Here is a 15,198-nt window from a genome sequence, read left to right as displayed (position 1 = left end):
AGGTGTTGGACAAGGCTACAACAATCATGAGTGCTCATAAGTTCTGAGTATTGGATTCAACCCGCGCTCATTGGAATCACTTCATGGATTTTATCACGAGTGATCATGAGACGATAATATCTTATATTCTTCAAACCTAGAGATACGAGTTGTTACTATGAGTTGATAGTACATTGATTGCACGTAAACGCATACGGTAACTCGGTGTTATAAAACGTGCCTTTGTGTATGATTCAACAAGTAGTAGAACAAGCCATATGAGTCGAAGTTTATCCGTTCCTTTTACCTTCGAGATAAAAGCGATATCTGTGGGCCCCTCGATGATTTGATGATGACAAATGGAAGTGCTCGGCCGGGCCAGGACTGATTTGATTTGTTCAATTAGTCAGTCGTCATAAATCGCAAATCGGGAAACAACAAATGGACAGAGAGAATGATTATAATCCATGTCTCAGTCCATATGATATCTAGAATGGAGGAATATATGATCCCTTATCTAATGGACAAGTCACTGACAAAGGTCAGAGTTCATCTACAAGGTCAGAGTTCGACAGAAGCTTTTGAGAGCTACGATTGTCAGTTGGTTCCTGAAGTCATACGCAATAATAGTTTTAGACTTATCCAAGTGGGAGACTGTTGGATTAATGTCTAAGTCCATAACTATAATTGGTAAGACTTGACCCGACCCGACATGGTCCATTTGGGTTGCATACCATCATGCACTTGGATAGACTATAATGAGAGAAATAAGACACTTATGGTTATTAATATATTATAAGTTCTAGTATATTAATAATAAGAATAATAAGATTATTTAATTAGTATTGATCAAGAATTAATCTAGGATTAATTAAGTGATCAAAAGAAGACTAATTAAATATATGGGTTGATTGTGTAAATCATCCATACTTGTATAGTGGGCTAATGCTCCATGGATAATCAAGTTGGGCTAAAACCCATAGGATGGTCCATGGATGCTCCATGGTGTATTTGTACCCATGGATCATGGAAATGAAAGGCCATGTCAATTAGGGTTTACATGGTGTAACCTTAACTATATAAGCATCTTATTCTTGACCAAAATCGGCTACTAGTGTGTGAAGTGAAAGGGCTAGCCGATTTCATGAGTTGTAGAATTCTCTCAAGCTATTCTAAGTGTTTTGGTGATTGTGATTCCATTTGAGGCTTCCACACTATTGGGGCTAGGCACTCAAGCTTCATGAAGACTTTCTACATCAAAGAGGTATGTATTCTATCTTGTTACACTCATTGTTTTTGCTAGATTAGGATAATACCTTGGATGTTCTTATTTGCATGTATAATAGAGAAAACATAGATCCAAGGTATTTAGGGTTGCATGTACACTTAGGAGTGTTAGAATGCTCAAAACCCAACAGTTAGACTGGGCCAGGCATGTCGTTTGTTCGATACTCTCATGGAGTCTATGATTCCTTCTGCCTTAGTCAGCAGTCCTCACTGCTGAGGCATATGTTATTTTCCCTGACTCCTCTTGCTTTCTTTAATAATCAAATTCTGTATTTTGATAATGATAGCGATTAAGAGAAAAACTACTTTTTACCACATAACTCCGTCCAGTCTTGGTAGAAGACTGCTTTTATTAAAGAAAATATAGGATTTTCTGGAAAAGACACTAATGTAATGGATACACTGAAACTACCACTTTTATTAAGTTAATTGGATAAAATGCCACTAAATACTTATGAACTCACCAGCATTTGTAAAAATGTTGATACTTGCTTTCAAATAACTTGTATTCTCAGGTCAGCATTAGACAGGTACATCCCCGGAGCTGTTGATGAAGATAGCTTAGTACCATGCTGTACTTATTATATTTACTTGTATTACTTTGATGTATTGTAATGTAAACCATGTAAAACTATTACTATTAATGAAATGTTTTGTTGTACTTTGATTACTATAATGCATGTGTTGTGATACTTGAAATGACGTCATCCACCCCATAACGTTTCTGCCGTTCCGGTTTTGGGGTGTGACAATAGGGCAGCTTCGTCTCCAATGCCCCTTCTCTTGGCAATAAAAGCAAATTGACTCTTTTGGAACAGGACATGGAACTAGTTCATACATTGCCTTTCTCTTATGATCAAACTTTTCGATCATAGCATGTCTTTCGTTGCCATTGTCTATATCTATAGAGGTCTTGAAGGTAGATTCACCAATCAACTTTACTGTTCTTTTGCGCCAAACCATTGCTGATTTAGCAGCAATAAGCATATAGGTGAGATCTATAAGGGTCACGTCGCAGTTCATCATATAGTACTCTCTTACGAACTCACTATATGAGTTAGGAAGTGACTGAAGAACCCAGTCAACAACCATCTCCTCACAGACAATGGATCCCAACATTCTTAACCTTTCAATGTTTGACTTCATCCCTAGGACGTGTGCACACACAGACTTTCCTTCTTTATGTTTACTTGCCAAAAGGGCTTGAGTGAGCTTGAACTTTTCAAGCCTTCGAACTTGTGGGTTAGGGAGAATAATTGGAGGAGGTGGAGGAAGAGAAGCATGATCTCTTGTTCCTCGATCGAATCGTGGAATATCATCTTCATGCGGAATGCTTGTTCCACGGGATTTGGGAAGACCATAGTTGTCGCACTTTGACATCTACAAAACGGGAGAAAACGAATTCAAGTTAGTTGATTGATTGAGTCCTTAGTAAATCACCCAAATGAGATACTAAGGCTAGGACCCAACACAATACGCTACAACCTAGAAAAGGGATGCCATAATCTAGTTGCAGAATATTTGAAGGTAAGTGAATGACGATTCACTAATTTCCACCATGAAAAACGAAAAGGAAATTTAAGTTTTAAAAATATGAAAACTCCTAGATCCTTTGAGATTCATTGAACATTTCAATGGCATGTTTAAATCTCGATATGCCCCTCTAGTTTGTGACTGGGATGCCGAGGATCACAAAGCGGGTGTGAATAATCATGCAAACTTACATGGTGCCCTCACATGTTACAGTCACCTATTCGATGTGCCGGTAAACCACACACGCTCCACCGAACTATGACAAACATTGAGTCACCCTTTTCCACCTTTGCTCAGAACCATTTAGTGTGCCGGTAAACCACACACGCTCCACTAACGTCTTTGCTAGGGTACAAAGTGTAATTTCATGGAATTGCATCAATTCACTTCTGCCTAAGTAACTAAGATTGGGAATTTGTAAAACATTTAGTTACTTTTTGTACTTCATTATACTTATAATGGAAGGTTTTTTCTTGTCCTACCAGTTTGGCTAACGACCCTCCACTAGTCAAGAGTGCAGTGGGTAAGAGTGGATACCCATTCAATCACCATTTTGTAGGCAATTTCCTTAAACACCCCTTATAGACCAGCTTCGTGAATGAGGCCTACTAACGGTAAGACTGACTTTACTCATACATATATATAATGTTAGACTTTTAATGTTATATATAGTATAGGGTGTATTTTACACTTTTAAAATACTAGGTGGTCAAATTTAACAATTATACTTTTAATTCAATTAAATTGTGAACCAAAATTTTTTATGGATTTATTAAACCTCTTTTAATTATACACCTTAATTAATTAATAAAACCATAAGGGTGTGATTTGAACTTTTCAAAACAATACTAGGGTTTTAGAATTTAACATTCCTAAATTAAACCTTTAATCAACTTTTAAATTCCAAAACTTGAGGGAAAGTTTTGAAACATTTCAAAACATTTAGGGTTTCATCATTATCTATATTTGACCTAATTTCAATTTCTTGCAAAATAAGTTACCCAATTAATACAAATAATCCAATCTTTATCATATAAGGAAGTTATTATCCAATAAATTGGTAATTATCTTGTGTTTTGGCAAGGATATTCTTTAAGAAACAATAAAATTCGTATTTTATAGGTTTAAAACAAATATGGTAATTATCCTTAAGCAAAACAGCAACAAAATCCGAAATTTCCTTTGTCTGACGCTCCGACTCGCCGAGTCACACTCTGGAAATCGTCGAGTAGGGCTGACTCGCCGAGTCGAAGAAGTGACTCGCCGAGTCAGGTCAAATAGTAAGCCATAATTCGATTTTCAGCTACATAATACATCAACACAATAGAAACCAATCAAGGCTCTAATACCACTGTTGGGTTTTGGCTATAAGAACATCCTATGTGCTTATACAAACCCTAATGCTTGGATCTAGGTTTCTCTAGTGTACATGCAATTCATCCAAGACTATAAACCCTAGATCTAGCATATGATAATCAATAAAACATATAATTAGGGTTTAAATCATACCTTGATTGTTATGTAGCAATAACAAACTCAAATCCTTCTTGTATTGACTTTAGAAAGCTTAGAGTCACAAATGTCACTCCTCTAATGGTTCACAAACACCAAGAGCAAGAGGATGAAATGGAGAAGAGAAGGAGGCTCTCAAAATCGTGTGGAAACCCTAGAGAACTAGTTCACCACGTTTTTAGAGCATAAGGGTTCTATATATAGTGAGGCTATTAGGGTTATCTGACAAGGAAACCCTAATTTGGATGCTTAAGCCCTAAGCAACCCATGGACTCCTTTCCTTAACGGCCTTGGACGATTTCTAATGGGTTTCCCCATAGAATTCGTCCAACCTTATAATATAAGGCAATCCATAGCTCAATTGCAATTATCTTATAATTACAATTCCAGCCCCTTAAGTTTAATTAATCTCTTTTAGTCACAAACTTATTAATTCTTGACTAATACTAATTAAACAATATGATATCTCCTTTAATATATTATTCTCATAATATATTAATAAATCATATTTAATCCTTTCTCTCCATAATTCATCCTATCAAGTTGCTTTGGTGAAGGTAACCCAAAATGACCATGCACCATCGGGTCAAGTACATACCAAAATAGTTATGGACTTAGACACTAATCCAACACAACTTCCTAAAACTTTATGGACATTGACAATGATGACATTGGATATCCAGTAAAGCTCTCTCTTCCCAATGGAAAGGGATCGGCCATAGTAAACTAAGTTGACCAAATGGTAAAGAGAAAGGCTAAGTCTATGATAGTCCCATGTTTCATTACCAAAGCATCCATATGTTGAATTTCCAAAGAAAGGGACATTGGTTACGAAGCTGCAAATTTGCCTAAGGATGTTAAAGTCAATAAGTTTGACTCTACTTCACGTAAAAATTCCACTATCTAACTCTGCTAAGTTTCTACTCTGAGATTCTTGATACATGATGTGACTGGGTCACATGGTGATGTTTTAAGAATCAAAGAAAAGTGAAGAAACTTAAAGAAAGAATATGCGGAATCAGATCGCGTAGATGGATTTCTATCGCGTAGTTTGAAGATCGGATTCTTGAGCTACTTCTTAGGAGTTATGAGATATTGCTTAGGAATAGATAACAACAACTTTTCATATGGATTGTAAGGATAAGTTTTTCAGCAAAGTTTTAAAATAAATTTTTTTTCATTTTATTTATTTTAAAATATCCTTACAATGGCATTTAAGGAAAAATTGTTGCTTATATGGTTCCATTAATAGCAAGAGTGGAAATATGAAATTGAATCTTTCATTTGTGGTAATGTCTAAATTTACCAAATAAGGAAAGATTCTCATCACCCAAGTTTCAATTGGACCGGGACTTGGAATCATGCAAGGTGTATAGCATGATGAATGAGAACTTTCAAGTATTGGAAAATTAAAACTAATTACTTGTTCACATGGATGTGTGAGTCAAGTAAAGGACTAAGGGATCGAGTACACATTCTTGTGCACTGGTCAAGTCCACCACAAAAGATCGATAAGATTATTCGTCATAATTTACTAAAGCTCAGTAAAGATGGTTATACTTACAAGCTTAAGTGTAATTTTGAAACATTGGAAAAGGTTCCAATGTAAGGCAGAGTGAATAAGAAGAATCAAATTAGGCAGAAAGATAAAAGTTTCTCAAATCTGAAAATATGGGAGAGTACTTTAGTATCAGGTTTTTTTGATCATCTTAATGATTAAGAAACCATATCAAAATTAGTTCTCTAAGGAAATCTTAGTGCATTCTTATGACTAAGAAGAGGAACTTGAATTGTTGAAATGGTTAAATCAAGGAGATGAGTCATACTTCGTTCCAAAAACAATTCTTAGAGTTATACTCTAAGATTGAACTTGAGTGACAAGTCTTAAAGAAGGTTTAAAAACACTTGTCAAATGTAAGAGTAAAAGTGTCCTACTCTTGTACATTTGAAGTTGGTAGGTTGTGATGTTTTGGATAAAACAAAGACCAACTTAGGCCAATTGTGTGAAGTGTTTGTCTTGATTAGAATCCACACTATCTCTTGAATATCTGACAAGAAAATCTTATATGTCAAGAGGACAGTGGGAGTCTTAAAGGTCTTGAAAGTCTCAAGAACTAATCAAGAATAAAACCTGAAGTTCTTCACTAGCACACGACTTGAGGTTTATAACCTATCATGTTGACATATTTTGTGCCCATTCCAGTTAAAGTTGGCTTTGCATATGAGTTCTTAGAGTTCTCAATTGGTTGCACAACATCTTGGAAGCAATGGCAGACCCTTGAGCTGCCAGGTGGCAAGAAATTAAGATTGAGTTCAATCCATATAAGTTTGGATTTGTCATTATCCTTGTCTTGTGAATATGGTTTTGACAAATTCATATGGGTAGGAACTCATACACCATAAAAATATAAGTGTCATAAGGTTTCTCTCCGATTCATGAAAATGATGGTGAGGAAACACTTTCATTAAGTAGATTTTAGCTAGATAGCAATTGTGATATTTGCATTCTCAAAGTCGTTAGTGGAGCGTGTGTGGTTTACCGGCACACTAACCTGGACTTGTGAGAAGTGGCAAAAAGGTCTAACCATTATGATTACGGCATCCCTCTTCATAATTGTTTAGATACACGAGTGTGCTATCTAAGGGAAGGTGTATGATTTTGATAAAGTTTTATAGAAAACAATCTAGTATCAGAAATCTGAACTTTGGTAAGAAAGTCAATGAAGTATTGATTTCTAGAAGTCCAGCTGATTTCTGAGTACATGTCAAAGCTAATGGGAGCATAAGTGTTATGCTAATAATCATCATGTTAGTGGGAGCATGATAATTATGATTGATGAGTTATTAAATAAACTTGAAGATCGATTAGATCTTTGTAACAGGTAGTACGAAGAACATAAAACAATAAACAAGACAAGATTGAATCACAATGTGTCGAATGATTAATTCAAACAATCCTCAGCAGAGCTCGACTAAGAACTTCCGCTGTAGAGGATTTAGGGTTACAAGAACGATAATTAAAACTTCTCTGATCAATCTATTCTATCGTTACTATCGTTTTTCTAAGATGCATGCAAGCACTTATATTTATAATAAAACCTACTATACTCACGGATGGACAGGCCCATACCGAAGATACAAAAACGGACTAACAAACGAGCCCAATAGACGCAACATTCAAAACACGACCCAACAATCTCCCTCTTTGCGTCAAATTGGAGCGAGACTACTTCTTCTTCTTGCTTGGGCCAGCAGCGGGAACTTTCTTTGTGGTATCAAACAGACGAGTCATTAGCGAAAGGATCGTCTGTCTAAACCGAATGTACCAGTGTATCATGTCATCGAAGTACTTGACATCATCCGCTGAGTTTTGCTTGCATCTGTCGATGATCCCCAAAACATGCTCTAAGCAAGCAGTAGTGTACAGATGTTTGTCAGCCAAGGCAAAAAGACATTTCTGTCCTTCGTTCCTGGTGAACATGACCGAATTCCTTCTCGAGTCAATTTTGCCCATCTGCATTTGGTTCAGATCACTGGCAGAGCCAACAGGAGATATTGTTGGTTTCTTCTTAAATATGCTTGCTATCTCCTGATCCATCAGCGCAACTTCCATGATGTAGCACACGAGCATCCTCTTGAAATGGTCGATGATCGGACCGTATTCAGCTTCATTGGTTATAAGGATGCTGTGCAAGATTATCCAATCATGGAGATTGAGGTTCGGAAGATCTGCAAGAGAAATAGCATGTTCGGTTTTGGCAGATCCTCGAAGTACCTTGAACCGAATGTTTATGAAGTTCCCTTCACTGTACGGCTTCAAGACCCGAACGTTTACAATTTTCTGAGCGCTCCAAGTCTGATATTGAGGATGAGCGGCCTTCAGATAAAAATTGATCAAGTCCCGATCAACCTGTGGATGAGGATGAGGGAACTCTGAAACGTTGGCGAAGGCGTGAAAGATGAACGCCTTTCGGGTCAGAGGCATGTCGAATTGAGAGTCGACAGTGTTGGAACAATCAAGTGATATTACAGGTTCCAGCCACAAGATACTTGGAGTGTCGATGGCTTCTTTTATCATCCTCTCGAGAATCCAAGCAGGAAAAAGAGTTTTCCTACTCTCAAGAAGGTCGTGGGCTTCCTTCTGTTTTCTTTCTGCTTCTTCAGCTTCTCTAGCCACATGATCACTGATATCAGCATCATCATTTCGACGTTTTCGCTTTAAAAGATCAGCGATAGTCTCTTCATCTTCATATTCTTCCTCAGCAATGTTCTTGCCTTTATCTTTCACACCAGAACCGGAGGCTTGGCCTACTGGAGGAGGTTCAGTTGTGTGAGTTGCCTTTGAGGATGGAGGTGGTTGAGACATGGACTCCTTCTCTCCCCCTTGTTTCGGAATGGACACGAAATCAAGTAACCCTTCAAGTTTGCTTAGCAGGGCAAGGGCTGGAGCGAGTTTCTCTGCAAGGTCACGCCTCACAGTGTAGTTAAGGATGGGATCATGTGCTTCAAGGATGTTGGAGATGGCAGAGTGGACATCCGAAACACACGATTTTATCACCTCCCTTTCGGACCGAAGAGAGTCAATCTCCTGCTGAGAGTGAGAGAGTTGAACACTCTTGACCTTCAGAGCAGTGGTCTTCTTGGCTAAAACATCCATCAAAGAATTCTCAGCAGCCAAATCTTCTTGTAGCTTCGAGAGACGCTCGTCAATGGTTGCACGAAATGCTGAGTTGTCGTCAGAAAGCGTTTGACGAAATGAAGCGAAGGACTTTAACTCAGTTGAGACAGACGTTGTCAACTGTTGAACAATTGGTTCCAACGTAGTCTTAGCAACATTTGCACTCTCCTGTAAAGACTGTAACAGGACGGAGGCATCAGAAAATAGTTTATCGACTTTTTCGGTCGCATCCTGACAAGCTTTCGTTGAGGCGTCGATGACCGAGGTTGCAGAAGCAATGGAATCTTGCTGAGCCTTTGAGAAAGCGTCAACAATCTTCTGAATTGCATCTTCAGAAAGGGATGACTGAGTAGTGGAAGAGGAGGCGATGAGCAAGTCAATCTTATCATGAAGCTCCTTGAGATGTCGCTTGGTTACGGGAGCATCGTCATCGTCATCACTCTGAACTTGAAACGGAATGTAGTAGACCGATTCAAACTTCATATCCTCTCCTCTCCTTCTGAAGCATGATCAGGAGAGGGTGGGGGTGGTGAAGCTGGTGGAGCTAAAGTATGGGTAGGTTCGGGTTGGGTTGTTTCGGGCGTTGGTGTAGGTTCGGGTGCTTTTGTGGTTTCAGGTGCTGGAGTGGGTTTGGGTGCAGCAATATGAACCCCCGTATCAGATACGTTGGCTCTAACATCTGCAGTGGATGTTGTGGTTGCTTCGGTGAATATTGGTGTTGGTATGGGGATCAAAGTGGATGGTATTGAAGTAGTGGAGGTTATGGGGGGAATAGAAAAAGGAATGGTTCTAGGTGGAGAATTAATGGGAGAAGTAGAGACATGAATCTCTGGGGTAGGAGATCTGGGTGGAGTGTTGCCTCGTGGAGATTCGTCGGAATCCGAACTCTTACCCTCAGACTCGCTTGAGGAGGAAGCGATGATCAGCTTTCGCTTGGGCTGAGTTTTTCGGCGCTTTTGCTGCGGAGACTGAGCAGCCTTGGTTGGTTTCCTCTTCTTTGGAGAAGGGCCTTTAGCCCCTTTCGCCACCTGTTTCCCTTTATCAGCCTTCTTGCCTCTTGGAGCAGGCTTGTCGGCGTCATGAATGGACTTCAACATCTCCGGAGTGAGATCCCTCGGACCAGAACGCTTGAATTCTTTGTATGTTCTGATAATCCGGCTATCAGCAGGAACGTCGCCATACATAGTTTCCGGAATGGAACCGTTGAATGGAAACTTGGAAGCGTCCGAGACAATGATCTTCGTGGTATCGAATGTACCAATCGAAGACATTGGAGCACCAGCGACAATGGGGACGTGGTACTTGTCCATCACCCATTTCGTGATCAAGGTCCAGAACCTAGCGTAAGAAACCTCTGAATGCCTGGAAGTGGAGGAGAGACTCTGGATAAGCTGTTGCCATAGAACAGACCCATAATCTACATTGATGCCATTTTAGATTCCATACATTATTGATAAAAATAACCGACTGGCACCATCAGATCCAACACTTCATTCAGAAATCCCTTTGAATAGAACAGTAAACATTCCGTTCCACTGTGGAGGTAGGCACGACTTCTTGAACTTCGCGATTGAAGTAAGCAGCTCCGTATAACCCATGTTGTAAAACATGTTGAACAAGTGCCCTAGTGGAATCGTCTCAGGGTTAACCCTCGTAGAATCAAGTTCACACCCTAACAGGGAGCAAAACCTTTGCTTTGAAATTGAGGCTTTGTGCTGAAAAACATCAAAGAAGAGTCTGTCAACAGCCTTGTCATAATGAGCAGTCGCAAAGATTTGCGACAAGAACTCCATCGGAACAGATTCAGCTCTTGTAAGTGCAGGAGCGATCGGAGAAAACTTCAAGCACTCGATAATGGGGAACATGAAGGCATCGTAAGCTTGGGGAGTTAAATCAATGATGAGGCTTTGTTGTGGGCGAATGGGTAGTATGTGGGATGTTGCGTGAACAGAAGAAGAATCTGTCATTGCTTGAATAGAGTGGAGAAGATGATGAACAGGCAAGTATTAAGGAATTTTTGCTCTCTTGGAATTTTAATTGCGGTAAAGAGGTAAATGAAGGATTATGTTGCCTTTTATACTGGGGATCTAGGAGAGAGAAAGATCTTCCCAAATCTTCAATTGAAAATCGAAGGGTTTTCCGGAATTGACTGATGCGTGACAGTTGGGGTAGCCGATGATCACACATGAGAGAGAGTGTCAGACCCCTAAAAACACGCCTCCCATCAAGCGCCGTTTGGATATGAACCGTTTCAGATTCACACGCGCCCCTTCTGCGCCATTTGGAGATGAGACGGTTTCAATTCGCACGCTTTCCCTTTTGCGCCGTTTGAAATCAAATCGATTAAACTCCCGCCTAAGTCAGCAAGGCTTCATCTTATCCCTTTAAATTGTAACAACTTCTTTTGAAAAATCCCCCACGTGGATTAAAATCAACCACAACCTTTAATCAACCATTAATCCAATGAAAATGCCTGTATTTATTAGAACATGAATTTTGGAAAATCAAAGATTTTCGTGCTAAGGGTGTAAAAGAAAAGAAATAAAGCAATACTTTTTAGGGAAAAAATGTGATGTCAATAAAGACACGAAACAAATGATCCCGGGCACGAATCTCTTCCTCCAAAGTCAAGAGAGACCTTAAAGTGTTTGTGTGGTTTCCCGTTGAATAACGATCAAACACTTATTAAGAAGTGTTGAAAGGCTCCTTTTAACTAGGCTCATTAGGGTGGCTTTCGCTTCGATTCAACATTCCTAATCTTGATATAAGATAGAAAGTGAAAGAAGTACTTGTGAGACCGGTGTAGTCTGTTGAACAAGTAGGTAGGGAATAATTTAAACTGACTGGGAATATAAAATCTCAAAAAAAAATTAAAACTGGATCCCAAGGGAAGAAATGTTATTGGTTGTAACAATTTCATAGGAATCACACAAAAGAAAAAAACTTGAGATAGCATTAAGATACATCCGTCAATTCAATGGTGAAAACTAGAGCAAATTAATTGTTCACCGTCAAGTCGTATTGGGTATTGAATTTTGGGTTTCACTTAGCTCATAGTGGCACGAAACTAAGATCATGAACACAGTTATTGTGTAACCATAAACCTCAGTGGTAATTTCTGAGAGTCTCAAGGGTTACGTTTGTGAAACGATTGTGATGGAGAAATGAAATGTAGATGGTGTAAGAAATCAAAGTACCTCTGCTGCAAAAAATAGGACCAAGCAGAAAACTCTTATCTCATGTGAGAAGAGAGTTAGGTAGCTCATGATTAGAATAAATGTGATAGCCTAATTGGGAATACAAGGTTTGTGTATACCAAGTCATTAAGGCTATTATTCAGAATCAGGTGAGGCTTTGTACACATACAGCAGCATGCTTCTAGGGACACTTAGCTAATTTCAACAATTTCCCCATAAACGAACACACAAATAAAATTAAAGCCAAAAAGAAAACAAAGAATAAAATATTTTTGGAGTTTTTGTAAATAAAAAAAACAAAGAAAAAATAATTTTGGAACCGAACCCGAGCGTTCGGTCTATTTCGGTTGTGAAAAACTTTGGAACCGAACCCGAGCGTTCGGTCTATTTCGGGTGAGAAAATTTTTGAAACCAAACCCGAACGTTCGGTCTATTTCAGTTACCAAAGAAAATAGATTTTCAAAAAGAGAATAGTTTCGACAATAAGAGAAATGCATTTGGAACAATTATACAAAAGATTTACAACCAAGAAAACTACCTTTGATTGAGGAGCGAAAACCAGATGATTCAACCGAACCCGAGCATTCGGTTCATTTCGGTACATTAGTGCAAGACCCGAACCCGAACGTTCGGTCTATTTCGCTTTTTACGTTTGAGTATGAGAGGTAATTTTTGGTACGGACTCCGATTCCATCATGCCTAGCCCTTGTAGAATTTTGTTAAACGACGCTTCAGGAAGAGCTTTGGTGAAGATGTCAGCCAGTTGATCAGTGGTTCGAACAAAATGAATTTCAACGTTCCCATCTTCCACATGATCTTTAATGAAGTGATACCTCAGTGCTATGTGCTTGGTCTTGGAGTGTTGCACTGGGTTATGACAGATCCTAATTGCACTCTCAGAGTCACAATATAGTGGGATCTTTTTCATATTGAGTCCATAGTCCCGGAGTTGACTTTGGATCCAAATCACTTGAGAAGTACACGAGGCAGCTGCAATGTATTCCGCTTCAGCCATAGACAAAGACATACAAGTTTGTTTCTTTGATTGCCAGCTAACCAACTTCCCGTCAAGGAATTGGCAGCCTCCCGTGGTGCTTTTCCTGTCTAGTCCACAACCTCCAAGGTCTGCATCTGAGTAGGCTTGAACGAAGAAGCCTGAGTTGGATGGATACCATAGGCCTAAAGAGGTAGTTCGCTTGAGATAACGGAGTATGTTCTTCACTGAAAGCATATGAGGTTCACGTGGATTCGCCTGAAATCTAGCACAGTAGCATACAAAGAACATTATATCAGGCCTGCTAGCAGTAAGATACATCAGAGAGCCGATTATCTGGCGATATAGCGTAATATCAACTGCTGGCTTATCCAAGGATGGAGTGAGCTTGGTGCCGAACGCCATTGGAACTTTAACCTTCGAATCTCCCATCATGCAAATTTTGCAAGGAGAGTCTTAGTGTAAGCCTCCTGATTAATAAAGATGCCTTCGGGTCCCTATGTAATATTTAAACCAAGGAAAAACTTAATTGGACCCATTGAGCTCATTTCAAATTTACTCTCCATCAGCTTTCTGAATTCATCCGTTAAGCTAGGATTCGTTGAGCCAAAGATGATATCATCGACGTAAATTTGAACAATCATAAGGTGGTTACCTTCCTTCTTACGAAAGAAGGTTGGGTCAACCGAACCTTGTTTGAATTTGGACATCTTTAAAAACTTGGTAAGCGTTTCATACCATGCTCTCGGAGCTTGTTTCAGTCCATATACAGCTTTGTCCAAAATGTAACAATGATTGGGGTACCTTTCATTGATGAATCCAGGAGGTTGCTCCACGTACACGGTTTCTTCGAGTTCTCTATTTAGAAATGCACACTTGACATCCATTTGGTAGACTTTAAAGTTTTTGTGTGCAGCATAGGCAAGAAATATTCTAACAGATTCCAGCCTAGCTACAGGAGCAAAAGTTTCTTCATAGTCAATTCCTTCCTCCTGAAAGTATCCTTTCACCACCAAACGCGCTTTGTTTCGTATCACGTTGCCTTCCTTGTCCATTTTATTTCTGAAGACCCATTTGAGACCAACAACTGAGACATCTTGAGGAGTTGGAATGAGGCGCCAAACTTTATTCCTTTCGAATTCATTCAATTCATCTTGCATAGCTTGAACCCAATCGGAGTGATCAAGATCAGTGTTAACTGTCTTTGGTTCAACTTTTGAGACGAAGGAGTTAAACATACAGAATTCTACTTTTGAAAATAAGGAAGTTTGTTTTGCCTTAAGTTGTGATCGGGTCAGAACCTTTTCAGAGATATTACCGACAACCTAGGAGACAGGATGATCTCTGGTCCATTTGACAAGAGGAGGGTAATTTGGATCATAGGATGGATCCAATTCAGCGTTTACCATCTCTTCTAGTTCAAATTGACTGTCATCGTCATAAAGCATATCGACATTCTCCTCCTCGACAGATAAACTTTCAGATATGTCTTGATTTTCTTGAGCTACAGGGGTTTCGGGAGGTATCGAGCTTTCGGGTGTTGACGCACCTTCAGGTGGTGTAGCACTTTCGGGTGTTATAGCACCTTCGGGTGGTGTACCACTTTCGGGTGTTGTAGTACCCTCGGGTGGTGTAACACTTTCGGGTGTTGAAGCACCTTCGGGTACTGCTGATCGTTCGGGAGTAGCTTGAGAACTGTCCTCCCCCTCAACATGTGAACTCTTCTGTAATGAAGAAGATGGATCCTCCCCCTCGATTGAAGCATTGTGCTGTAGAGGTTCTTTGGAACAAGATCCTCCTTCATTCATTTGTTTGGCAGCATCTTCGATGAGTTGCTTCAAATGATCTACTTTATTGTCTGCTGCACTGACTTCCGAGAGAGTAGCCTTTTCTGGTTCATCAAATAACTCGACAAACTTCTCAAATAGATTTGTGATCGAGGCTGTGACTTGGCCTGTTTGAGGAAAGATTTCTCCAACTGTGTCTTCGTTGGCCTTTAGCTTTTTGACATAGCTATC

At 39.4% G+C, this 15,198-nt stretch overlaps 1 protein-coding gene across 1 annotated transcript in view; it reads right to left on the bottom strand.

The window, feature by feature from the left end:
* LOC128134130 (uncharacterized) overlaps positions 1-14,988 on the bottom strand; it is a 62,280-nt gene extending 47,292 nt beyond the window's left edge. The window contains exon 1 of the mRNA XM_052771581.1: positions 14,610-14,988. Within this exon, the coding sequence (XP_052627541.1) occupies positions 14,610-14,988 (379 nt within the window). The remainder of the gene's footprint in view (positions 1-14,609) is intronic.
* Positions 14,989-15,198: the final 210 nt, after the last annotated feature.

This window comes from Lactuca sativa, chromosome 5, assembly GCF_002870075.4.
Source record: "Lactuca sativa cultivar Salinas chromosome 5, Lsat_Salinas_v11, whole genome shotgun sequence".
NCBI lineage: Eukaryota > Viridiplantae > Streptophyta > Magnoliopsida > Asterales > Asteraceae > Lactuca > Lactuca sativa.
Note: the sequence above shows the minus strand (reverse complement) of the source record. Positions and strands in the feature narration are given on the sequence as shown.